This window comes from Heterodontus francisci, chromosome 26, assembly GCF_036365525.1.
Source record: "Heterodontus francisci isolate sHetFra1 chromosome 26, sHetFra1.hap1, whole genome shotgun sequence".
NCBI lineage: Eukaryota > Metazoa > Chordata > Chondrichthyes > Heterodontiformes > Heterodontidae > Heterodontus > Heterodontus francisci.
In genome coordinates this window covers 34,412,550-34,439,892 of record NC_090396.1, presented here as the reverse complement: position 1 = coordinate 34,439,892, position 27,343 = coordinate 34,412,550, and the positions used below count along the sequence as shown (strand labels likewise).

Below are 27,343 nucleotides of genomic sequence, written 5' to 3'. Positions count from 1 at the left end.
TGAACTCAGTGAATAGGGCAACAAGGGGCCAATACTGCACCGCTATATAAGCCCAAAAGTTGATTCTATTAATTTTCTGTTTTCAGTGCATCTTCTTCAGCAAGCACAAGCAGAGAAACTGATGCTTCCTTTTTTGAAAGATAAAATGCAGGATATAGTGGTTCCATGAATGAAGATTCAAACGTATGTATCAAGGTCATAGTGTCATTGACACCATAAAATGACAGGATGCTGCGTTGATAGTCTAAGTATACCCCTATCCTGCTAAACTTCTCAAGCTTCCCCTGCAGTTCCACATCACCATGCCAGACCAAGAACTCTTTGCCTGTCCACTGTACGCACCAGGAGAAATCGTTCCCTGTGATGCAGCCATTGCTCTTGTCTCCTTTTCTGTCAATGCTTTTGTACGTCATGCCAACGTGTGTCCCCTCTCCACGAATCTCCACTTCCCAGTAGCATCGGGCCATGTAAAAACTCTTTGTGCATAGCACTTGCTGCCAGTATTCGAATCTTTCAGGGTGATCGGGGTATGGCTGCAGCCATGGTGAAGTGTTGGAGACCTTACAATTGCCATTTACCAAGCGAAGATACTTGTGAGCTGTGTTTGGATCAAATACCAGCGTAACAGCATCTGGAAATGACAGCAGATTCACACAAAGTAGAATGAAAAGCAGTGGAATCATAAAATCTGAAAGTAATTCTACCCTGCTTATGAAATATTTTGTCCATATTAGGTTCATATTTTGAAGACAATTGGCACAAATTGAGATGGATATTTAACATTTTTTTCTTCTGCACATCAAGATAAGGGAATGGATGACTTTTGTCATTGCTGACCTTGAGCATTCCCAGGTCAAATAAAGCATGGATTCAGTCTAGAGTCAAATGCTCTCTTTCTATGTAATTCCAAAAATGCCTTCACCCTAACCTCAGCAGGGGACGCTCTCCAGCATCAGTGTATCATTTCCACTGCCCAAATCAGCTATCCTCATGTTCTCCTCAAGACAGACTTGAATTCTGGGCCAGTTCTGACAAAAGGCCAGCAACTTGAAACATTGGGTTGAATTTTACGCCCCCCCCCCCAAAAGAGCGGGATGGGGGTGGGGTGTGGCATAAAATGGAGCAGGAGGCTCCGGAAGTCCTTCCCGACTTGCTTCCGCCTCCACCACCACTTTGCGCAGGGCGGCGGGCGTGAAAAACGGCCCGCCCGCCCCAGGCCAATCAAGGCCGTTAAGAGCCTTCGCCCGTATTTTACTCTTGGCTAGTAGGGTAGCCGAGACCCGAGAGAAGCCACCTGATAAAAGCAGATGGGTCTCTGATGGCCCGGGGTGAGAGGGGCCCTCATGACTGGGCTGCCCCCACTACCCCATCCACTCCCAATACCTAATACACCCCGCATCACCCCAGTCGACCACCCTTGCCTCGCTGGGGCCTGAACAATTACCCCCGATGAGGCCCCGAAAACGTACCTTTGTTCCGGGCACCCCGACAACTTCTTCTGCAAGCTGGGCTGTAGTCCCAGCAGTGGCCACCACTCCCAGTGGCACTGCTGGGACAGAGAGCTGCCAGCCCGCAGCTCTATTAGGCAGGACTTCCTACCTCAAGCGGGTGGAAGACCCGCCTCACACCAATTAAAGCCTGGGGACCCGCAAAATATGGGTCGGTTCCCCAGGTGAGGCGGAAGCGGGTTCGCCACCAACTTTTCAGTCGGTGGCCGGCTCCCGCCCAGTCAGGGTTAAATCCAGCCCATTAACTCTGTTTTTCCCTCCATAGATGCTGCCAGATCTGCTAAGCACTTTCTGCTTTTATTTCAGATTTCCAGCATCTGCAGTATTTTGAAGTTTGGACACTTTCCCGCTCTAATCTCATGTCCACTGGGAATCAGACTCAGAATCCATTGCTGAAACAGGTATCCCATGGGATATTTCAGAGAGCAAATGTGAAACATAGAATAGATTCAAACTCAAGTCCTAGGTTGTCAGAAAACATTTTAAACTTTAAGCGTTATTCAACCTTGAGTTGTATAATACCTGATCCTACTGCCTGATGAATTTGGCTAACAAGTGACCTCACACACCACATGATCAAAGGGATTAAGATCTCAGCATCTTGCATCACAAAGCAAAGGTAACTCATTTAATCCTTCTGTACTTGGCTGACAATACAAAACACTGAGATGCATCAATGTTGCGGATGTACGCAGGCTATTTGATTGAGTCAGAGCATGGAACTAGAGGAAACAGATTCAAAGTAGCAAGTCATATGTTAGACTGAAACTAAAGGCCTTTTTTTAACGTGAAACAGACTTCCAGCAAAATTAGTAGTTGATGTGTTGATGCTGTGAAAAATGGAATGGAGTAATATCCGATTGGGAATGGGACATTCACGCCAACAGACTCATGTTGTATTCTTGGCACCTTCTATGCTAGGGAACTACTCTACTTCTTACAGAATAATACACAGAAATCCCTAAACCTCTGAACTGAGAGGATCACCAATTCCACAGAATGCAGCTTCTGTCGCTTCCTGCCTTCTCGTAGTTACAAAATATTTACACCTCACCAGCTTCAGCATAACTTTTATACTCAGACTGCAGTGAATAGCCTTCCACTTAATGTAGCGATGACTTCTAGGAGCTGACTAGCATAGAAGTTAAGTAGATAATTGGATCAATTCCTCATTCAGAAGAGTAAAGAGTTATAAGTTTGGAGTACTTTTGAGGTGATAAATGGACATATTAAATTCTACACAGGGCCCAAATGATGCAGTGAGCTGGATGGAGTGAATAAACTTTCTTCATTCCAATATTCTCGTGTTGTCATCTAACAGCAATTGACTTTCCTCCACATTAAATCATTTTGGCGATGGTTGTAGGCAGTCAACCTTTCTCTCAGCCCTGTTTACCAAGATTCATTAAGCAAGGCAATCCAAATCGTTGGTGCAGAGCCAGGAAAATTTCCCTTATATCCTGGCAAATACACAAATCCTGCATCTTTCAGATTTGATTTGGGCGATACTTCAGCCTCTAACAAGCACCATAAATAATACAATAAGCTCAAATAGTATAGGGCAAGCAAAAAAAAGTAATTCAAATGAGCTGCTGCCATTTTTGGGGACGTCAAATCTGTAATGTATAGAAGATGAAAATCTAGCCAGCAGTGAAGTCAAACACTTTTTGAAAAAAAAACTGAATTGAAAAGTGCAGAAGGTCTAAAATTGTGAAATATTAATGCATTGATGATAAAGATGACTTCTTGGAATTTTGAACCATCAGATAATATTTGCAGGTTTTCCAGGGTAAAGACTGAGTGACATTCTCCCTCAAATGCGTTGAGTTAAAAATGCTTCTTAATAAAGTGGGAAAATAAAATGCAATTCATCAGGTCAAATACTTAGTCAAATGCCAAGGTCAAGCTTGAGATTCTCACATTTCAGAAATTCACGCCTTGTCTTTGGTTGCTTTTTTGTTAAGCAGCGTTCTGAAGGACAAATCACAGCTACTGTTGTCTTGAATCCCAGTTTCTCTAAAGAAGCAGAAGAGAATAACTATGGATAATATTTGAATATTTGATATTTATTTATTATTTATCATTCAATCCAGTGTTTGTGTTTTCTCAAGTGTGGTCTTATAATGTTGCAGCAATTTTAAAGAACCATTGATGACAAAGCACCCTAATGGGGAATAAAAGCAAAATGCTGCAGATGCTGGAAATTGGAAATAAAAACAGAAGTGCTGGAAATACTCGGCAGGTCAGGCAGCATCTGTGGAGAGAGAAGCAGAGTTAAAGTTTCAGGTCTGTGACCTTTCATCAGAACTTACCTCTGCTTCTCTAGCCTAATGGGGAAGTTTGCTACTGAGCCTTTGAGGCCCAAAAAAGGGAGACAAGTAGATGAGAATTAGCTCTGATGATAGAAATCTTTGCATCCTCATTGGCTACAGGTGAGGTCCCAGAGGACTGGAGAATAGCCAATGTTGTTCCTTTGTTTAAGAAGGGTAGCAAGGATAATCCAGGAAATTATAGGCCGATGAGCCTTACGTCGGTGGTAGGGAAATTATTAGAGAGGATTCGTCGGGACAGGATTTACTCCCATTTGGAAACAAACGAACTTATTAGCGAGAGGCAGCATGGTTTTGTGAAGGGGAGGTCGTGTCTCTCTAATTTGATTGAGTTTCTTGAGGAAGTGACAAAGATGGTCGATGAAGGAAGGGCAGTGGATGTTATCTATATGGACTTCAGTAAAGCCTTTGACAAGGTCCCTCATGGCAGACTGGTACAAAAGGTGAAGTCACATGGGATCAGAGGTGAGCTGGCAAGATGGATACAGAACTGGCTCAGTCATAGAAGACAGAGGGTAGCAGTGGAAGGGTGCTTTTCTGAATGGAGGGATGTGACTAGTGGTGTTCCGCAGGGATCAGTGCTGGGACCTTTGCTCTTTGTAGTATATATAAATGATTTGGAGGTAAATGTAGCTGGTCTGATTAGTAAGTTTGCGGACGACACAATGGTTGGTGGAGTTGCGGATAGTGATGAGGATTGTCAGAGGATACAGCAGGATATAGATCGGTTGGAGACTTTGGCGGAGAAATGGCAGATGGAGTTTAATCCGGACAAATGTGAGGTAATGCATTTTGGAAGGTCTAATGCAGGTGGGAAGTATACAGTAAATGGCAGAACCCTCAGGAGTATTGACAGGCAGAGAGATCTGGGCATACAGGTCCACAGGTCACTGAAAGTGGCAACGCAGGTGGATAAGGTAGTCAAGAAGGAATACGGCATGCTTGCCTTCATCGGTCGGGGCATAAAAATTGGCAAGTCATGCTGCAGCTGTACAAAACTTTAGTTAAGCCACACTTAGAATATGGCATGCAATTCTGGTCACCACACTACCAGAAGGACGTGGAGGCTTTGGAGAGGATACAGAAGAGGTTTACCAGGATGTTGCCTGGTCTGGCGGTCATTAGCTATGAGGAGAGGTTTTCACTGGAACGACAGAGGTGGAGGGGCGACATGGTAAAGGTTTACAAAGTTATGAGCGGCATGGACAGAGTGGATAGTCAGAAGCTTTTTCCCAGGGTGGAAGAGTCAGTTATTAGGGGGCATAGGTTTAAGGTGTGAGGGGCAAAGTTTAGAGGGGATGTGCGAGGCAAGTTCTTTACACAGAGGTTGGTGAGTGCCTGGAACTTGCTGCCAGGGGAGGTGGTGGAAGCAGGTACAATAGCGACGTTTAAGAAGCATCTTGACAAATACATGAATAGGATGAGAATAGAGGGATACGGTCCCCGGAAGTGCAGAAGGTTTTAGTTTAGACAGGCATCAAGATCGGCGCAGGCTTGGAGGGCCGAATGGCCTGTTCCTGTGCTGTACTGTTCTTTGTTCTTTGATAGTTATTCTCATATTTTCCTAAACAAAACAGTCATTGACCACAGCATTGCTGCAATGTGCATATTTCTAACAATCTGATCCAATGGGGGGAAATTTCCCAGGCCATTGAAGGCGGGATCGGAGGCAGGGGGCCAGGAAAATTTGAAAATATGCTGATGGACAGGTATCCCGATGTGTTCCCACCTCCTCCTGCCTTTCTCATGGGGCGGGATTAGTACATGGACGGCAACCCGTCCGTCAGTGGCCGGAAGCCAATTAAGGTCATTATGGAGGCAATTAGTGGACATTTTTGAAAGTCTATGGAATTTTGTTGGTGGCGCACAGGACCCCCGCTGTGTCTGCACCTCGTCTGATCACAGGAGGGGAGAGTAGAGTGGGAGGTTGGAGCGCCATGAGATTCCTGCAGCGGTCACTTTAAAGGACACAATTGTCACTTCTCAGGACATCCACAAGCAAATGCTTGCAACTGTTTGCTTTTCACCTGTAAATGGATCCATGGATTGTGCTGGGCGTGAGGAATTGGCTGCCGGTCCCATCAGCAATATGGCGCCTCCATTTTTTGTTGCGCTCTCCTTCTCCATTCAGCATAGCAGCACACAGCATTCACAGTGGGTCTGCTGGCTGCCCTTCACATCGGGCACTCTAATTGGCCCTCCCGTATCCTCAGGTGCTTTCTTAATTGGCCTCCTCCAGGAAGATAGTGCCTGATGTCCCGCCACATGCAATTCCAGTTTCGCAACTCGGAAACCAGCCCAGTGTCGGGCTCAAAACCCGAATGGGAACATTAGCCCAAAGTTTCTCATCTTAATATCGCACCAGATCTAACCCCTCCAATGGTTCAGTTATAATGGCACCTTTTCTATTTGATAAAAGTAATCTTCCAATGGCTCCAGAAAGCAATATTTCATATAAGAAAGTTTCTTTAGCATGAAAGTCCTATGTAAACTTATTGGGCAAATTGTGCTTAAAAAATGAGGGTGCTAATTGTCCAGTAATTTGTGGCGAAGAAGAAATACCCCATGAATGGTGAGTCACCAAAAGTTGCTCCACTATTAGCTTCACTTTAACCTGTCCATGCGTTTCATGAAGTTGCTGCATTTGCACATTAAATGCCCATTAAACTCACAACAGAAAATCAAACCTAGTCATTAATAACATAAATACCCTTTTAACAATGTGATAATCATTACTGGCTGCCAATCAACCTCTCTGACCCAGAAAGTGAACAATTATAAGTGTGGGGTCTCATTCCTTCAGTTAGTGAATTGGTGTTGGAGATCTTAAAAAATATGAAACTTAAATTTTTGATTTCATTTTCTTTCTTTTATTTCTTGTTTCTTTCTCTCTTAATCCAATCTTTCTTTCCCTCTAATTATTTCTCTTCTATACCTGATTTGATTCTCATTCTTCCTTCTTCGTCTGTTTTCCCCACCCCCCCCCCCCCCTTCAATCTTTAAATCTCCTTGGTTAAGGAGATACACTGTTGATCCCGTATGTTTTGTTGCCTTTGCTGCATCATTAGCAGCTCCCACTCCCAGCAGCTTTGTGGGCGAAAAGGTTTTGAGCTGAGCGGTGCAGGAAAAAGTCTAACTGGTTACTTTGTGAGATGCCCTGTTCCAGCAAATTCTGGCCCATTGTCTGTAAAAGTCATTATTTGCCAGTTTATTGTACAATATCAATATCAATATCAACAGCTTTCCTTGGGGAAGAGGGGAATAGTTCACACACTGATTAGCACTCAGTGGGCATTAGGTGCAGTCAACAGCAAAAAAGAAATAATGAACTAACCTTCTTTTGCAAATGCCTTCAGCTTCTCCTTGTAGGAGGTCTGAAGCAATTGTTTAATGTTCTCTGTCAATTCTGCAACGGCCACACTAATTCCAGCAATTTTGTCCATCAACCCGATGTACACACTGGGCAGCATATCATCTGATCTGTTCTTCTTCCATTCACAAAATTCCTAAATAATAATTATATCCATACCATATTGAAAAAGTGTTAGACTTGCTAACTCAACGGTAAATGCAAAGAAAATGGAAATAATCTTTCAAGAACTCAGGCTGGTTTGTTATTTTGGAATATTTACAGGTCTAGTTAGTTAGTCCCCTTTTAAAGAATCCTCCTTATTTTTGTTTCTAAATTTCCATGCACCCCAAAGCATTCAGTGGCCTTAAGAAAGCAGACAGGGAGCCTATTCCTATTATCATGTATTTAATGACAAAGCATTATCTGTGTGTTATATTAATTCAGGTAGCTCCCTGAATAACATAGAATTTTACAGCACAGAAACAGGCCATTGAGCCCAACAGGTCTATGCTGGCATTTGCTGGTGTGTCAGCTGTGGTTCAGTTGGTAGCACTTTCATGTCTGAGCCAGAAAGTTGTGGGTTCAAGTCCCACTCCAGGACTTGAGCATAAAAATCTTGGCTGGCACTCCAGTGCGGTACTGAAGGAGCTCGGCACTGTCAGAGGTGCCGTCTTTTGGATGAAACATTAAACCGAGGCCCAGTCTGCCCTCTCAAGTTGATGTAAAATTCCAACAGCATTATTTCAAAGAAGAGCAGGGAAGTTATCTCCAGTATCCTAGCCAATATCTATCCCTTTAACAACGTAGTAAAAACAGATTATCTAGCCATTATCATTGCTGCTTGTGGGAACTTGCTGCGTGCAAATTGGCTGCCCCTTCTCATACGTTACAACAGTGACTATGGAGGGAATTTTATGCTCTGCCCCACGGTGGGTTTCGAGGTGGCAAGAGCATAAAATCGGATGGGATGGTGGCGGGGTGGGACCCTACCACCTTCCCGCCCCCACCGAAATTAAGTCCGGGGCGGGAGGCCTGTTAATGGCCTTCCCGCTGCTGCTACAATTAGCCGAGCAGCGGGCAGGCCTGTCGTCAAATGGGAAGCATGGCAAGAAAACCATGCAGCTTGCTTGCCAGCTCTGGGGGTGGGGGTGGGGGGGTGGGATTGGGGGTTCCCTCATAAAAAGATACTTAGTGCCTGAATGAGGGACCCGGCATTGGTTGGGGGGGGGGGGGGCGCTGAGAGCCACCCTCCCTGCCCTTGCTGCTGACCCCCCCCCCACATCCTCTCCCCCATGACACCACCCTGTGACCTGTGAGACCCTTCCCACTCTGATTTACCTGTGGCCTTGGTCCAGCATCGCTCCACTGGCAGCAGCCTCCATCTCCACGGTGGCATTGCTCAGTTAAAGAGCTGCCAGTCTCTGATTAGCTGGCAGCTCTCAGAGGGTGGGGCTTCTGTCGCCAGGGTCCTTGATCCCATGGAAGGCCAGCCGCTGTCCAGTTAAGTGCCTATTTGGCACTTGATTTGGCAGGTCCCCCACAGGTGTGACGCAGGGTTCTTGGCGGAGGTTGAGACCCCCATTGCCCGGATAAAATCCTAGTCTACACTGCAAAAGTATTTCATTGACTGGAAAGTGCTTTGGGAGGTCATGAAAGGCCCTATATAAATGCAAGTCTTTCTTTATGTTCCATAAATTACTAAAACAAATGTATTCAACTTTTAAGCAAGTTAGAGGCACACCAACAGCAAGAAAGTTATGTTGAACTTGTGTCAGACATTAGTTCAGCCTCAGCTGCAGTATTGCATCCAGTTCTGGGCCCTGCACTTTAGGAAAGATGTGAGGGCATCGGAGAGAGTACAGAAAAGATTCACAAGAATGGTTCCAGGGATGAGGAACTTGAGTTATGAAGATAGGTTGGATAAGTTAGAACTGTTTTCCTTGAAGAGAAGGCTGAGAGGTGATTTGATAGAGGTATTCAAAATCAAGAGGAGTCTGGACAGAGTAGATAGGGAGAAACTGTTCCCACTGGTGAAAGGATCGAGAACAAGAGGGTACAGATTTAAAATATTTGGTAAGAGACGCAAAAGTGACATGAGGAAAAACTTATTCATACAGCGAGTGATTAAGCACTGGAATGCACTGCCTGAGAGTGTGGTGGAGGCAGGTTCAATTGAAGCACTCAGTAGGGAATTAGACTGTTATATGAAAAGGAAGAATGTGCAAGGTTATGGAGAGAAGACGGGGGAATGGAACTGAGTGAATTGCTCTTTCAGAGAGCCGGTGCAGACACGACAGGCCGAATGGCCTCCTTCTGCACTGTAACAATTCTGTGATTTGTGAAATAGCTTTAACAAAGAACAAAGAACAGTACAGCACAGGAACAGGCCATTCGGCCCTCCAAGCCTGCGCCGATCTTGATGCCTGCCTAAACTAACACCTTCTGCACTTCCGGGGCCCATATCCCTCTATTCCCTTCCTATTCATGTATTTGTCAAGATGTCTCTTAAACGTCGCTATCGTATCTGCTTCCACCACCTCCCCTGGCAGCATGTTCCAGGCACTCACCGCCCTCTGTGTAAAATACTTTCCTCGCACATCCCCTCTAAACTTTGCCCCTCGCACCTTAAACCTATGTCCCCTAGCAACTGTCTCTTCCACCCCGGGAAAAAGCTTCTGACTATCCACTCTGTTCATGCTGCTCATAACTTTGTAAACCTCTATCATATCGCCCCTCCACCTCCGTCGTTCCAGTGAAAACAATCCGAGTTTATCCAACCTCTCTTCATAGCTAATGCCCTCCAGACCAGGCAACATCCTGGTAAACCTCCTCTGTACCCTCTCCAAAGCCTCCACGTCCTTCTGGTAGTGTGGTGACCAGAATTGCACGCAATATTCTAAGTGTGGCCTAACTAAGGTTCTGTACAGCTGCAACATGACTTGCCAATTTTTATACTCTATGCCCCGACCGATGAAGGCAAGCATGCCGTATGCCTTCTTGACTACCTTATCCACCTGCGTTGCCATTTTCAGTGACCTGTGGACCTGTATGCCCAGATCTCTCTGCCTGTCAATACTCCTAAGGGTTCCGCCATTTACTGTATTCCTCCTACCTGCATTAGACCTTCCAAAATGCATTACCTCACATTTGTCCGGATTAAACTCCATCTGCCATTTCTCCGCCCAAGTCTTCAACCGATCTATATCCTGCTGTATCCTCTGACAATCCTCATCATTATCCGCAACTCCACCAACCTTTGTGTCGTCCGCAAACTTACTAATCAGACCAGCTACATTTTCCTCCAAATCATTTATATATACTACAAAGAGCAAAGGTCCCAGCACTGATCCCTGCGGAACACCACTAGTCACATCCCTCCATTCAGAAAAACACCCATCCACTGATACCTCTGTCTTCTATGACCGAGCCTATGATAGAGCTTTACAGCTCTACTCTTTCTTTATCTTCCTCTGATTCGCTGACCAGAATTTCTTCACTTTTAATTGTGTTGGTTGTGGAATTCTCATTGACAATTTACTGAAATGCCACCCCCCACCCACTACCACCACCACCCCCATCTTCTCCAAGAAGGAAGAATTAACTACGAGTATTATCACTGTTTAAAAATAAGGGGTCACCCATTTAAGACAGCGATGAGGAGAAATCTTTTCTCTCAGAGGGCCGTGAGTCTTTAGAAATCTCTTCCTCAAAAGGCGGTGGAAGTAGATTCTTTGAATATTTTTAAGGCAGAGGTAGATAGATTGCAAGGGGGTGGAAGGTTATCGAGGGTAGGTGGAAATGTGGAGTAATCAATTCAGCCATGAACCTGTTGAGTGGCAGAGCAGGCTGGAAGGGCCGAGTGGTCTACTCCTGCTCCGAATGCATATGTTCGTACGTACGTTCATATCATCGTGATTCCCAAACGGCTGTTATGAGCGGTAAGTCATGATTCCCATTGCAATAAGAAAACTGAAAACACGCTGACTGCACTCATGGTATCTCTCACCTGTACAAACAGCACATTGTTTCTTTGCTTCACCAGTGCTTCCACCTGTTGCTTGGTCTTTTTCAGCTCTGCACAATTGTGTTCCAGGTGCGCACGGATGCCATCAGCCTGCTTCAGTGACGTGTTCTGCTCATTCTCCAAAAATCTGAGCACCTCTCTCTGAGCATTTTGAACAGCTTCTGTGAGGTCACTGAACTGCTTTTCAATGTTGGATTTCACCTCCGACACTGAATTCTAGAATAGACAATGTACTTAGACACAGAATGCATTAAAATCAAATACTGTTCACTTATCCCTTCGAACATGTACCATTTTGCACTGGGAAATGTGACATGAAAGCCCTGTGCCCAGTTTAAGTGATGCCCACTGAATGAATGAAAACAGGCCTTAAAATCATTTTTTACCATGACACACTGTTCCAAATAATGAACAAAAGGCAATAATGCACTAGACACTGGAAATCTGAAACAAAAACTGAAAATGCTGGAAATCCTCAACTGAAGACCTGAAACAGTGGGAGTTATTTTAGCCGAAAGGTGAAAACAGGCACTAAATGGGTCCAGTGCTAATAAGACTAGCCTGTTTGAAAGTCCCAATTTAGCACATTTTGGTTCTAATGAGAGCTGATTAACATAATTTGAACTTGCCTAGAGGTGCTAAACCAGAAAACCCCAGGTTTAGCACTCAAGTGTTGATTAGACCCAATTTTCACGGAGCACTATATGTGGACTCCATGCACCCACTTGCACTGAGGGTGTGGAGTGCTCTGGCTGGCACACAGCGACAGGTTTCAGGTTGGCTCAGAGACCAAGTGAGACAGGTTCACAGATGCAGCACAAGAGGTCCTGGTGGAGGAGGTCTAGAGGAGGAGGGATGTCCTGTACCCGCAAGGGAGAATGAGTCAATCTTGCCCTTCTGTCCCTCTCTCCTGCAGCAGCTCGTGCTGCTCTGCTGAGCCTCACGTCCTCCTCCCATTCTCCTGGTGACTTTTATAAAGTGTCCAATAAGGTGAAGTAGCACAGCACTTACTCTTTTTAGATGAGGTCTTCAGAGAATTTCCAGAATAAATGTTGTTCAAGTGCTGGTGAAGTCTTGATAAAGTGTTCCCAAAAGTTTCCCCAGTATGTTTCAAAGGTCCTCCTCACGGCGCCAGCATCAATGACCATAAAATGGTATTTATCCTTTTACGTGATGAGTATCCCTTTAAGTGTCCTTGAAGCGGCCAACACCCCCAGCTTATACACACTACTGAGTCAGCGGCGCTTGAGATGGCTTGGCCATGTGAGCCGCATGGAAGATGGCAGGATCCCCAAAGACACATTGTACAGCGAGCTCGCCACTGGTATCAGACCCACCGGCCGTCCATGTCTCCGTTATAAAGACGTCTGCAAACGCGACATGAAATCGTGTGACATTGATCACAAGTTGTGGGAGTCAGTTGCCAGCATTCGCCAGAGCTGGCGGGCAGCCATAAAGACAGGGCTAAATTGTGGCGAGTCGAAGAGACTTAGTAGTTGGCAGGAAAAAAGACAGAGGCGCAAGGGGAGAGCCAACTGTGCAACAGCCCCAACAAACAAATTTCTCTGCAGCACCTGTGGAAGAGCCTGTCACTCCAGAATTGGCCTTTATAGCCACTCCAGGCGCTGCTTCACAAACCACTGACCACCTCCAGGCGCGTATCCATTGTCTCTCGAGATAAGGAGGCCCAAAAGAAAAGAAAGAAGAATCCCTTTAAGTGGTGGTTGAAATTACCATCAACATTGTGTTTAGTCCCAAACAGCAGTTTGCTATTCGGAGAGGGCATTAGTTGAAGTGCTAGCTGCCAAGATTCCGAACAGCCTCTTTAATGAGCACTAGCAGACTTTTTAAATGGCGACCATTCCTAGTGCTGGCTTTAACTTCTTTACCAAGATGGCGTTTTGTGTTAAACCAGCATTTCAGTTTACGACCCCATCTTGGCCACTTTTTTACCACCTAAAGCAAAAATCACCCTCATTAACTTGTCTGTTATCTCCACAGAGATTGATTGACATATTGACTGCTTCTGTCCCAGATAGTGTGTACCTGTTCTCATGACATCTACTGCAGAAGACCACCTACCGTGATTGGATGTATACCGAAAGCTTTTGTCAGGAGCCAGGGTTACGTTTCGTTGCTAGGGTTAACTGAGACAGCAGGGACTTCACAGTAGTTTTGTAGTTGCAGTTATCATTACACCAATAAGATGGCTAAACATTTCAGTCAGTAGCTGGACTATAATCTCCAGGAATGTAAGAGACTGGTAACAAGATTGATCTGATTCACCATTCAATATTCATTCTGAGAATTTCGTATGATTTTTCTCCCGGCAGTGTCTCTCGCAGAAGTATTCAGGATTTTAATCTACTAGGACCATCCAGGAAGTTGCAGTGAAGTTCCTGCCTGAACAAGGAGTGATAAGGGCAGCCTGAGAACACAGTTCACAATGCAGCACTGCAGAAATGAGAGGTGAACTGAAGGAAAATGGGCCATGGGTGGAGCTCCTCTGCTGCCCAGGTACAGTAAAGCCATTTCCCCTCCTGCTGCCACAGATCGGCGAACTCGATATAAATTGTTAATCAAATCTGGAACTAGATTCATATTGCCTGGGTTCAGACAGCTGCTGAAGCCTGTTGGACTGTCCCCCAATATAAATTACTGCTTTCAGGAAAGTATTATTAAAGAAATTTATTCAGTGCATCATGGATTCTGAACAGAAAAAGATGGCTACCACTACAGTAATTCATATAAATCAAAGATTCAGTGTAATTCTGTCTTTTGTAGGCCAAAATATATAATGCAGCCATGGTTCAAATCTATTGCATTAATAGGTTGCTCTAGGAGACTTTCCAAGCAGAGTTGTAAACTTACACTGTATTGAACAGTTGGTAAAGCTTTCTTGATGCCTCAGAGGGTACATGTATGTCTGGTAAGGTGCTAAGCTGTGCAGACCAGGAAGGTAGCAGCTTCAATCCCTGAGCTAAACCAGCTGGTCTCAGCAGAGTGATAGTAGTATTGCTGCAATTGGCTACAGTGCTCCTAGTTCAGTGAAAGGGGTTGGGGTGGGGAGGGGGGTTGCGGGCGGTGGGGGGCACTGGGGTGGGGGTCCTGCTCCTAATTTCTGTACAGTGCTTTGTACTGGGAAGAATGCTCGTATGGAAGCATCAGGCCTAGCTCTGATGATAAAATAGCTTGTCAATGCTGAACTTCTATGGCTCTCACATGGCTCCTTGAGTATAGTAACTGAGGTCAACTTGTACCAGTGGAATTATATCCCAGCATGTAACAGCATCTTCAGGAGAGGAGCAAAGAACAGGGGGAAAATAGATGCTCCTGTGTTCAAACAAGAAACCATCCTAGAATTTAGCATTGGGGATTTTCCCTCACCCAGAGCCCATTTTTGATATTTATCACATAAAAATGAACATTAAAAAATGAACGCTTCTTTTTACAAATTTGTATCTCCCTCCCCTGCAGTCTCACTAGATACACAGGGCTGTGTGATATAAGTGTGAGCTATTGATGGATACTGTCAAATGCAAACTGTGTGAGCCATGAGGAGGGACACAGACTCTACGCTGATAGGGCTGGATTTTAAGAGCTTGCTGCCCTACTCAGCGGCGAGCTCAAAAATGGCCACCCGCCTGCACAGGCCGCATGCCAAAGAGCCGCTACGATCTTAAGCGCAGCAGCTCAATAAATAGCCGGGACAGCCTGCTCCACCCCTGCAATCTTATGGAGGGGGGGGCTGTCCGTCCCCAGCAATGGTATCAGCTGCCTGTGCGCAGGCGTTGGCACCATTTTTAAAGGGCAGCCAGCCCTGCAGCCTAATTTAAATGTTTAAATTCTTACCCCCCCCAAACTTAAATAAATAACTTTCTAATACCCCTTTCCCATTCCCCCGATAACAATTATAATAACTATTTGCCCTTCCCCCCCCCAAAACACTTACCTTTTACATTTGACCTACCCCGAACCCCACAAACTGAATAAAGTTTAAGGTTCAACCCTTCCCACCATCCCCTACACACATTGCATTTATTTGACCCCATTACCCTGCACCCCACGCCCCCCACCCCCGCACTGTTAAACTTACTTCTTCCTGTCTCCCACCCAGTGTGGCGCCTCGTTTCCCTGGACGGGGATTTGAAGGTGCAGGAGTGCCAGCCGCCATGCCGAAGAATGCGGCGGACCCTCAAGATCGCAGGTAAGTCTATTTAAATGTATTCATTTTATTTATTTGAATATCTAAATTGTAGCCCCATCGTCCAGCGGCAGGGGGACCCGCTACAGAGCCTCGCTGCCGCTGGGAGGATTGGGCTGGGTCCTTCCGGCGTCGATCGTCTGTGGCCGGCCTCATCTGGAACCATCTTCAGGCTGCCCCTCCACATCCACCCCCACCCCCCACCCCCTCCCCCGCCAAGGAATGCGACACCTGGGGGAGAACAATATCCATCCCATAGTGTTTGACTTACTAAGATGGAGGAAGAGTTTTTCTGCAGTTTCTCAATAGCATTCTCCGCAGCGCTAATTTTCTTGTCAACATTGATTTTTGTTTCCCGAAGTTCATTCTGGAAGATCAATATGAAAAGTAAAGAGGTAACTGGTAAGTATGGGCCACAAATACACTGAAGGGAAACAATGTCATAATGGAAACTCAAACACTGAGTCATATCAAATTCTTCGGAATTGTAGGATACAAAAATAGAATTCTTCCAGCCCACCCTTTATTATTATATTCTGCTCTTTTGACAATAGCCCACACAGGTGGGAAATATCATGTGTTACTCCCAGGGATAAAGCTCTCAAAATGTTTGGCTGTAAACACAGAACTTTGTTCAACTATAACACTTTATGGAGTGTCTTAATGTGCATGATTAATAATGCAAGACAATCATCGTTTAAGCTATTTATTGATGGAGAAAGCAGTCTTGTAGTACATAGTAGCAAGCCAAAAAAGTCTCCGTCTCACTGTACATTACTATGAAACACCTGATAAATCTCTTGGTGTAAACAGACTTACTCCACTGTAATTCTCCAAAGGGTTGATTGAGTTCCAGTGGAGCAGGGATCAGGAATAAACCCTTCACATATGTTGCTTAATCCCAGGAATTTATAAAGGAAACTAAGACTTAATTTTTAGTAGTCACTGAAAACTGCCTTAACCTTCATAACTGAACTATGGAGTTGCTCGTGAGTTTTCATAAACAAAGATACTTCTTATATTGCTACTGTAATATCCTGAGGTGATGAGGTGACACATAAACCCAGCTTCTTTCTACTTCCCTTTATGTATTGCATTGCTTTACACCATTGCAATTGGATATCAAACTCTTCAGTTCACTCAGATTCCTATCACTAGTTGAAGCTGGTCACTATCCCAGTAGTATTAGCAATATGTTTAAAATCTATCTATGATTCATCGTTGTTCTTTGTCAGTCACTAACATCTGCTTTCAGTGGATCAAACCTTTGAACATTTGGCCCAAGCTGCTTCAGTGCTTCCAGATGACTCATCGGTTTCTCAAAATGCAGACTAGCATTCATGTACACATGGTCCCTCTCACGCACATTTAATTCTGTCAGTGAAAAGTAGCACTCTGTGAGTGACCAGTTGCAAAGGTCAAACCTATTCAGACTTCGCGCCCTTTACTTTTCAGGCAGGAAAAGCAAAGTGCTTTGGATACGACGGCCTTGGCTTCTGTCACTCTTTCTAGGTAATAAAGTACTGATGTTCTTTTCTGAAAGTCATCAAACATCAGGGAAATAGTGTGCAGTATTGGTACTACTGGCAAAGTGCACAGCCTAACAACATGAACAAATGAAACAGCAGAGAATTATCTGTTCCCGTCATTGGCTCAGTTGGTATAGGTACCCCCAGGTCCAGTACGAAGCCACACATCCCAAAGGTCTTTCGTGCCATTTCTGGAACTCAAGCATAAATGCTGCCAAGGATCATGCATAAAGAATAGAGACTTGGGTGAGGTATCAAAAGACACAAGTTTCCCCACTACATTAATCAGGCCAGACACATCTCCAACCCTGCTATAGAGTATCTTTCATGACATCAGTTTGTCCCAAAGTGCTTTGTAGGCAATGAACTACTTTTTGAAGTGTAGTCACTGTTGTCATGTAAGACACATGGCAGCCAATTTGTGCACAGCAAGGTCCCACAAAATGACTAAACAGTCTGTTTTTTGGTGATAAATATTGACCAAGACACCAGGGAGAACTCCCCTGCTATTTTTCAAAATAGTGCCATCGTATCTTTTACTTCCACTTGGTTTAATGTCTCATCTGAAAGACTGAACAGGTTGGGCATACATCGATCTCTCCACTAAAATCAACTGTGTCATATCTCCTCACTAAAGTATTCAGCACATAACCGTCAGATGCGCATTCCTTCTGTTACAAACATGTACCAACAAATATGGCTAAACCAAAGTGGGAAAAGCATTAGCAAAGAACATGAAATGAGGAAACCGTGCGACAGTCACTCCCAACATTTGAATTACCATGTGTCATTTGAATGACACATTTCAATCACAAACAAGAATCGTAAACTTAAAGCCAATTACGAAGATATGAGGGGAGAATGGGCTATGGTTAATTGGGTAAATAGACTGGAAGGTATGGTGGTACATGAACAGTGGGAAACATTTAAAGAAACAATTCAAAAGCTTCAACAAAAGTACATTCCATTCAATAACAAAAACTCATCCATGGTTCACCCAGGAAGTTAAGGGGAGTATTAGACTAAAAGAAAGGCTTACAATGTTGCAAAAAACAGTAGCGAGTCTGAGGATTGGGAGTGTTTTAGAAACTAGCAAAAGGCCACAAAAACATTGATAAAAAGGGAAAAAAATAGAATATCAGAGTATACACATCAGCAATATAAAAACAGATTGTAAGAGCTTTTATGATACATAAAAAGAAAGAGAGTAGCTAAAGTAGATGCTCATCCTTCGGAGGCAGAGACAGGAGAAATCATCATGGGAAATGAGGAAATGGCAGAAGCATAGCAGAAGACACAAGTTCCATACCAGAAATAGGCAGTAACCTAGGAGCTAAAAAGAGTTAGGAAATTAAGGATATTGATATCAGCTGAGAAAAAGTATTGGAGAACCTTGAGGGACTAAAATCTGACAGGTCCCAGGGACCAGATGGCCTACACCTAGGGTTCTAAAAGAGATAGCTGCAGAGATAGTGGATGTGCTGGCTATGATTTCCCAGAATTTCTTAGATTCAGGAATGGTCCCATCAAATGTTACACCACTTTTCAAGAAAGGAGGTAGAGATAAAACAGAGAACTATAGGCCAGTTAGCCTAACATCAGTTGTTGGAAAGATGCTGGAAACCATTATTGAAGAAGTCTTAATATTGCACTTGGAAAAGCATAGTATGATTAGAATAAGTCAGTATGGTTTTACTAAAGGGAGATCCTGTTTGACAAATTTATTAGAGTTTTTGAGGATGTAACTAGTAGGGTAGATAAAGGGGAACCAGTAGGTGTAGTATACCTGCATTTCCAAAAGGCATTCAATAAGGTGCCACATAAAAGATTAATAGGCAAGATAAGGGCTCATGGTGTTGGGGGTAATATATTAGCATGGATAGAGGATTGGAGGATTGGTTAACAGACAGGAAGCAGAGAGTGGACTTGGATGAAGAGACAGAGAGTAATATATCTAAGTTTGCTGATGATACAAAGCTTGGTTAAAAGGTAAGCTGCAGGGAGGATGTAGAGAGGCTGCAAAAAGATATAGACAGGTTAAGTGTGTGGGCAACAAGATGGCAAATGGATTATAATGTAGGGAAGTGTGAAGTTGTTCACTTTGGTTGTAAAAATAGAAAAGCAGAATATTTTTTAAAAGCTGTGAAACTTGTAATTATTGATGTTCAGATAGACTTGGGGGTTCTCGTACAAGGAACGCACAAAGTTAACATATAGGTGCAGCAGCCTATTAGGAAGGCAAATGGCATGTTGGCCTTTATTGCAAGGGGATTGGAGTACAGGAATAAAGAATTCTTACTAAAATTGTACAGGGCTTTGGTGAGACCACATCTGGAATACTGTGAGCAGTTTTGGTCTCCACATTTAAGAAAGGATATGCTTACACTGAAGGCAGTGCAGCAAAGATTTACTAAATTGGTCCCTGGGATGAGGGGGCTATCCTATGATGAGAGGCTGAGTACATTGGGCCTATATTCTCTGGAGTTAGAAGCATGAGAGGTGATCTAATTGAGACATACAAGATTCTGAAAGGTCTTGATAGGGTAGAAGCTGAGGGATTGTTCCCACTGGTCAGGGATCTAGAACGCGGGGGCACAGTCTCAGGATAAGGGGACAATCATTCAGGACTGAGATGAGGAGAAATTACTTCACTCAAAGGGTTGTGAATCTTTGGAATTATCAACCCCAGAGGGTTGTGGATGCTCCATCATTGAATACATTTAAGGCTGGGATAGGTTGATTTTTGGTCTCGCAGGGAATCAACGGATATGGGGAGTGGACAGGAAAGTGGAATTGAAGCCTAAGATCTAAAGGCCTTCTACCTGACCTGAACCCGACAGGATCCGATGACATGTGTCGGGTTTGGGTTAGGTTGGGTCACTCTTCCGGGTCCGGCTTTCGGGCTCGGGTTGGGTTGGGCCGGGTCCGGGTTGGACACACACAGTATTAATTGAACTTGAAATGTTGTTTAAAAAGATGAAGATTGAAGCCACGAAGTCAGTGATTGTTTGGTCAGGAGTTAAACAGTAACCCATGGAGTTGTGCCCAGACAGGTTGTGCCACACTGTGCCAGTATCTGTATTGCTTAAAATAAACACAGCAATTGCCTGACGACTCAGAAAATATTATACATTAGACTCCTGCTTTACAGGTTGAAATACTTGCTGCAAGTTTATCCAGTGAGCAGCTGAGATGTAGAGTCCAGGAAGTACAGTACTGTACTGTATGTGTGTAGACTAGAGTCCTGACAGTAATCATTTTATATTTTTTATATAAATACTGTATATTTTATAATAATTAATCACTCAGGACCTTCCTGGTCTCTGTATCTCAGCTGCTCACTGGATAAACTTGCAGCAAATATTTCAAAGTGTAAAATGGATTCAGGATCAGAAGGTAGGTAAAGTGAACATTCCCGTGGTCGGGTTGGACTCGGGTCGGGTCGGGCTCAGGTCAGGCACAGGAAAAAATGGAAGGACTCGGGCTGGGTCGGGCTCAGGTCCAATGTGGTTCTGTCAGGTTCGGCTCGGGTTTTTTTTTCCTGACCTGAGCAGGCCTTTACCAAGATCAACCATGATCATATTGAATGGCGGAGCAGACTCGATGGGCCATATGGTCTCCTCCTGCTTCTATTTCTTGTGTTCTTGTACCATCATAGGAATACACTTTTATGGAAAAGGGAATCTCACATTTCAGTGCAGCAGTGTTTAGATTTTTTTTTAAATATTTTTGATTTTGATTCAGTTTGGTTCCAAATTTCAGGTTAACCAATTCATCCAAAATTAATTGATTTTCATCCAAAATCATTCCAGGAACCTATTGCTGAGTTTGTAACAAAGGGCGGGATTTTATTCTGCCCTTGGAGATGGGCACGGAAGTTGGGGGGAGGGGGGATAAACAAAATGGCGAGGGGCACCATTCCCGATGTTTCCCGGGCCTCCTGCCATTTTGTCCAGGGAGGGGAAGGCCGCTGCCGGCCTTCCCACCCCACGTCAATTGAGCCCCTTAAGTAGCCAATTAATGACCACTTAACGGCTTCTTCCCACCTCCACCAATTTTGTGGAGGATGGAGATCCTGCTAGGTGAGACCTGGTGGTCTCCTAGCGGGGTTGAGGGGACCCCTCCTTTGGGGGCAATCCAGGGCTCCTGAAGGGCCCCCCTGCAGTGATGGCGCCCCCAGGATGGCCCCCACCACCCTCACTCACCCACTCCCGACTCTATTGCCGGGGCCTGCCTACCTGGCTGGCCCCAGTGACCCGATCCCACATACCTGTCCCGGGGTCGCTGACATCCTCTGTACTGCAGGCCAGTACTGTAGAGCTGCCGGCCTTCTGGTTGGCTGGCAGCTCTGGAGGGGGGAGCTCATCTCTTGAAGTGACTGTGTTCCCGAAAGCGAGCAGTTAATTGGCTGCCCACCTTTCAATGGCAACGGGGATTTGATGGAGGGCCAAGGCGGGTTCTTCCCCCACCTTCTGGCCTGCCACCAGGACCCCCGTTGCCGGAATACAATCTGGCCCAATGTGTTTTCTAAACTGCGCGACGAGTGTATGAATAGTGGTTTACTGAAAAGCAATCAATATTTGGGAGAGGGCTATGTAACCCACCCACCCCCCCACCCCCCCACCCCCACCCTCCCCCTCACCCATTGGGTTTTCACTCTCCAAAATCAACTGAACCTTGCTGGTTTGCCGTTCGCTGAAGCTGTGTTCTAACTTTCATCCTCTCTAACTCATTCCCCTCTGCTGGCTATTCATACTGACCTCCTTTTCGGTCTTTGCCTTTGCCACAGTGATTATCTCGTGATACACATGTTTCTCCACTGTGCACTCCTTACAGATGCAGCTCTGATCATTTTTGCAGAAGAATTCCAGATACTGCTCGTGCAGGTAGCATTTTCCCTGTTCAATGTCTTTCATTGGGTTGATCAGTTTGTGATTTTTAAAGGCTGCGTTTTCAAGGTGAGGCCTCAGGTGAGTCTCACAATAGGAAACCAAACAAGTTAAACAGGACTTTGCAGCTTTTAACTTCTTGTCAATGCAGGAATCACAGGCAACTTCATCAGGATCAGAGACAATCTCATCACTTTGTTCATTTTCAATCGCGCTCTTACACTCAAGCTCAGTGTTTGGTTTCTGGCTGGTCTTATCATGTGACTGACAAGTTAGCTCTTGCTCACACTCCGTATTTGGCTCCAGCTTAGTTCCCCCGATCTCTATATTGTCTTCACATTCAGATTGACGGCTTTGTTCAACTTCGCACTCAGGCCCTTGCGGTTCTATGATGCTTTCTTTCCACTTTTCCACTAGCCCATTCAAAGCGACATTCTTCTGGAGAGGCAGATTCGGATCAAACATTTCTCTGCATTGAGGACAGCTGTGTATGTGAATCATTTCCCAGAAGTGTTCGATGCAGCCTCTGCAAAAGTTATGTCCACAAGAGGTTGTTACCGGAGATTTGAATAAATCTAAACAGATAGAACAAGTGAGCTGTTCTTCCAGCGCAGGGAAGGTCGGAGTAGCCATTGAAAGAAACAGGAATTAGGCACCAACAGCGATGAGGGTAAACTGGAAGGCTTTCAAATGAACCACACCTGAAATATGCAACAAACAAAATGCCTGGAAGCAGTTAACTCTTTTCATTCCATTGACTTCTGTATAAGCACAGAGAATGGCTCTGTCTGAATATCCTAAATAACAAGAAATAGAGTATAGAAATAATGGGAGGCTGCTGAAACTAAATTTATACTGTGAGGCCTGCTCCTATTATGCTCAGCATTCTACATAGCAGCTTTGTTTCCCCAAATGATTCAATGAAATAAATGGATTATTCAGTGTTACATTCTTAAAGTACACACGCTCATTGCTCTAAGTAAAGGTCATGTTTCAATTAAAAGGCATCCAAGAATCTACCTAAAAGGGACTTAACTCAAACTCGAGTAGATAAACAAATGGAACGTCACACACCAAGAGGGCAGAAGCCCTATATGGTCCAGACTGCAGCCCTCCCTCCACATCTCTCCATACTTGTTCATTCCCTTTTTTCCTCTCTACACCCTCCTACCTAGATTTTCCAGTTGGTATTAAAATAGCTCACTGCCAACATTAAAACAGCACTGATTGGAAATCTAGGCTCACTCTCCCTGTCCACATACTCTCTTCACATTTCATCCCAAATCTCGTCAGATTTATAACAGGTTAAACTAACCTCTTTTCAGGATAAACTTTCAGGCTTTGCTCATAGAACAGCCTCTTGCTTGATTGGAGAGTAGATTGAGCTGGCGTTCAGCTCACCCGATTTGCATTGGTCTTTATTTTGCCATTAGTCAATATGAAGCTTCTAAAATTATTACCTTATTTTCTTTCTTCTTGCCACTTATTAATGGAGATGTGTTAAGCATCGGAAACCTACTTGTCATAATTTTGAACACCTCTATTAAATCTCCCTGTAACTTTCTCTGCTCTAGGGAGAACAATCTCAGCTTCCTCTTGCCATTCCATATAACTGAAGTCCCTCATCCCTGATACCATTCTAATAAATCTCCTCCAAAATACTAATAGGGTGGGTTCCTCACACACTGGACTGTCCAGGAAATCTGCAGTGCTCCTTCTACTTGAAACAGTGTAATTCACATATGTAGTGTTTAATGGTTTAATTGATCTGTGTTTGATTGTGTTAGTCTGTTCACTGATCGAGTTTCAAAGAATTTGAGACTGTTGCCATTTGCAATCCGTGCCAATGGTATCATTGAGCGAGTCGACTCATCGCCGTGGATATCATATCTAGTCATTGCACGACAGAAAAATGAACTTAGACTGTGCGTTTATCTTAAAGCAGTCAACAAGATGATCTTACCAGACAAGTATCCACTTCCTACAATCCAAGAACTGTCAGCATCATGACTCCACAGTCTTCACAAAGCTCAATATGTGATGGAGCTATCTTCAGATACCTCTAGCAGAACAAAGCTGATATCTTACAGCTTTTGTTATTCAGTGATTCATTACTACAGAATGTCATATGGACACCTAATGCATTCCAGAAGATCGTTTCTTCAGTCTTGTCGGATGTTGAGTGAAAGCTCAACCAACTTGATGACGTCATTGTCCACAGAAGAGACAAGGCAGAACACGATCAATGATTATCAGCAGTGGTCACTGGATTCGTAAAACACAATTTGATGCTCAACCAGGACAAATGCACATTCGCGGGACCCGAGATTGACTTTCTCGGGTACAGAGTGATAGCAGCTGGATTAATGCCCACACACGACAACAACAAAGCCTTTCTTACGCTTCCTACACTGTCTAATGTGAAAGAGTTGGCATCGTTCCTCGGTACTGCCAATCTTTATTACACATTTGATGCTAAGTACGCAGAGATCGCGGAGCTTCGTCGGAAGCTACTGTGTAAAGATGCACAGAAATCAGCATTTGAAACATTAAAGGCGAAGATAGCATCTCCGCCAGTCCTCACGCATTTCATCCTACATGCAGAAACCTATAAAGAGCAAGAGGGCAACTAGGGAAAGGGTTGGCCCTCTCAAGGACAGAGAAGGGAATCTATGTGTGGAGCCAGAGGAAGTGGGCGAGGTACTAAATGAGTACTTTGCATCAGTATTCACCAAAGAGAAGGACTTGGTGGATGATGAGCCAAGGGAAGGGAGTGTAGATAGTCTCAGTCATCTCATTATCAAAAAGGAGGAGGTGTTGGGTGTCTTGCAAAGCTTTAAGGTAGATAAGTCCCCAGGGCCTGATGGGATCTACTCCAGAATACTGAGGGAGGCAAGGGAAGAAATTGCTGGGGCCTTGACAGAAATCTTTGCATCCTCATTGGCTACAGGTCAGGTCACAGAGGACTGGAGAATAGTCAATGTTGTTCCTTTGTTTAAGAAGGGTAGCAAGGATAATCCAGGAAATTATAGGCTGGTGAGCCTTAAGTCAGTGGTAGGGAAATTATTAGAGAGGATTCTTCGGGACAGGATTTACTCCCATTTGGAAACAAACAAACTTATTAGCGAGAGACAGCATGGTTTTGTGAAGGGGAGGTCGTGTCTCACTAATTTGATAGAGTTTTTTGAGGAAGTGACAAAGATGATTGATGAAGGAAGGGCAGTGGATGTTATCTATATGGACTTCAGTAAAACCTTTGACAAGGTCCGTCATGGCAGACTGGTACAAAAGGTGAAGTCACATGGGATCAGAGGTGAGCTGGCAAGATGGATACAGAACTGGCTCGGTCATAGAAGACAGAGGGTAGCAGTGGAAGGGTGCTTTTCTGAATGGAGGGATGTGACTAGTGGTGTTCTGCAGGAATCAGTGCTGGGACCTTTTCTCTTTGTAGTATATATAAATGATTTGGAGGAAAATGTAGCGGGTCTGATTAATAAGTTTGCGGACGACACAAAGGTTGGTGGAGTTGCGAATAGTAATGAGGATTGTCAGAGGATACAGCAGGATATAGATCGGTTGGAGACTTGGGCAGAGAAATGACAGATGGAGTTTAATCCGGACAAATGTGAAGTAATGCATTTTGGAAGATCTAATGCAGGTGGGAAGTATACAGTAAATGGCAGAACCCTTAGGAGTATTGACAGGCAGAGAGTTCTGGGCGTACAGGTCCACAGGTCACTGAAAGTGGCAATGCAGGTCGATAAAGTAGTCAAGAAGGCATACGGCATGCTTGCCTTCATCGGTCAGGGCATCGAGTATAAAAATTGGCAAGTCATTCTGCAGCTGTACAGAACTTTAGTTAGGCCACACTTAGAATATTGTGGGCAATTCTGGTCGCCACACTACAAGAAGGACGTGGAGGCTTTGGAGAGGGTACAGAAGAGGTTTACCAGGATGTTGCCTGGTCTGGAGGGCATTAGCTATGAGGAGAGGTTGGATAAACTTGGATTGTTTTCACTGGAACGACGGAGGTGGAAGGACGACATGATAGAGGTTTGCAAAGTTATGAGCGGCATGGACAGAGTGGATAGTCAGAAGCTTTTTCTCAGGGTGGAAGAGTCAGTTACTAGGGGGCATATGTTTAAGGTGCGAGGGGCAAAGTTTAGAGGGGATGTGCAAGGCAAGTTATTTACACAGAGGGTGGTGAGTGCCTGGAACTTGCTGCCGGGGGAGGTGGTGGAAACAGGTACGATAGCGACGTTTAAGAGGTATCTTGACAAATACATGAATAGGATGGGAATAGAGGGATACGGTCCCCAGAAGTGCAGAAGGTTTTAGTTTAGGCAGGCATCAAGATCGGCGCAGGCTTGGAGGGCTGAATGGCCTGTTCCTGTGCTGTACTGTTCTTTATTCTTTGTTCTATGTCACAACAGATGCGTCGGGAACTGCGATTGGAGCTGCACTTTCACAGTCCATTGAAGGAAGTGAACAACCAATTGCTTATGCATCACGCCCATTGTCAGAAACTGAACACAAATACTCTACTGGAGAGAGGAAAGCACTAGCCTGTATCTATGTATGTGAACATTGGCACATGTACCTTTATGGTAGAAAGTTCACTCTCCACACTGATCACCAAGCGCTGACTACATTGTCAGGTCATCGACCTCTACGCATCTACAGATGGTCCAATTGTCTTCATCAGTATAACTTCGAGGTCGAGTGTCTTGCAGATTCACAAAACCAAGTAGCTGATATGCTTTGCCGTACTACTATCGCAGACAGCGTTAGCAATTGCGAAGCAACTTGTGACATTGAAGACTATGTGATCACAGTGATTTCACGTGCGTCCGCAAATCTTGTTACATAAGAGGAATTGGAGGCAGAGTCAGCAGCAGACAGCGTACTGCAGAAAGTAAACCAGTACCGAAAAGTCTCATGATATAGGGGAAGAACTAATCCATATTACAGAGTGCGCAATGAACTTGCATTGTTTGGTGATAACTGTATTGTATATGGAATTCGAGCAGTTATCCCAAAAGTGCTATGGCAGTGTGTAATGCATCTTGCCCATGAAGGACGTGCGGGTGTTGTTAAGATGAAACAACAATCCCGTGAAGCAGTCTGGTGGGCAGCAATAGATCGCTGCACAGAAGATTTCATTAGGAATTGCTTAGCTTGTACCCTCAGTGAGAAATCTGTTAAACCATGTCCAACACCTCTATAATCAACCCTGTGGCCAATAAAACCATGGCAACAACTGCAAGTAGATATTTCTGGAGAAGTACAAGCAGCCCCTAGGAATCAACGTTTTTTGTTTGTTGTTCATAATCTACATAGCAAATGGCCAGAAATCACTGCAGCAAATTCCTTAACAATCAATGACGTTCTAGACAAGTTGTTTACGAAATGGGATTTGCTGGGGGCCATCACTACAGACAATGGGCCGCAGTTTGTTTCAAGTCAGTTCACAGAGTTCCTAGCAAATTATGGAATTCATCACCATC

General features: G+C 44.5%; 1 protein-coding gene across 1 annotated transcript; it reads right to left on the bottom strand.

Moving 5' to 3' along the window:
* Window positions 1-68: 68 nt before the first annotated feature.
* LOC137384502 (tripartite motif-containing protein 16-like protein) lies at window positions 69-22,469 on the bottom strand. Its single transcript, XM_068058641.1, has 6 exons — window positions 21,708-22,469; window positions 15,690-15,785; window positions 11,197-11,430; window positions 7,173-7,344; window positions 3,429-3,524; window positions 69-631 (listed from the first exon to the last, which is right to left on the bottom strand). Exons 1-6 carry the CDS (start codon window positions 22,467-22,469, stop codon window positions 69-71), a joined length of 1,923 nt encoding a protein of 640 aa, XP_067914742.1.
* Window positions 22,470-27,343: the final 4,874 nt, after the last annotated feature.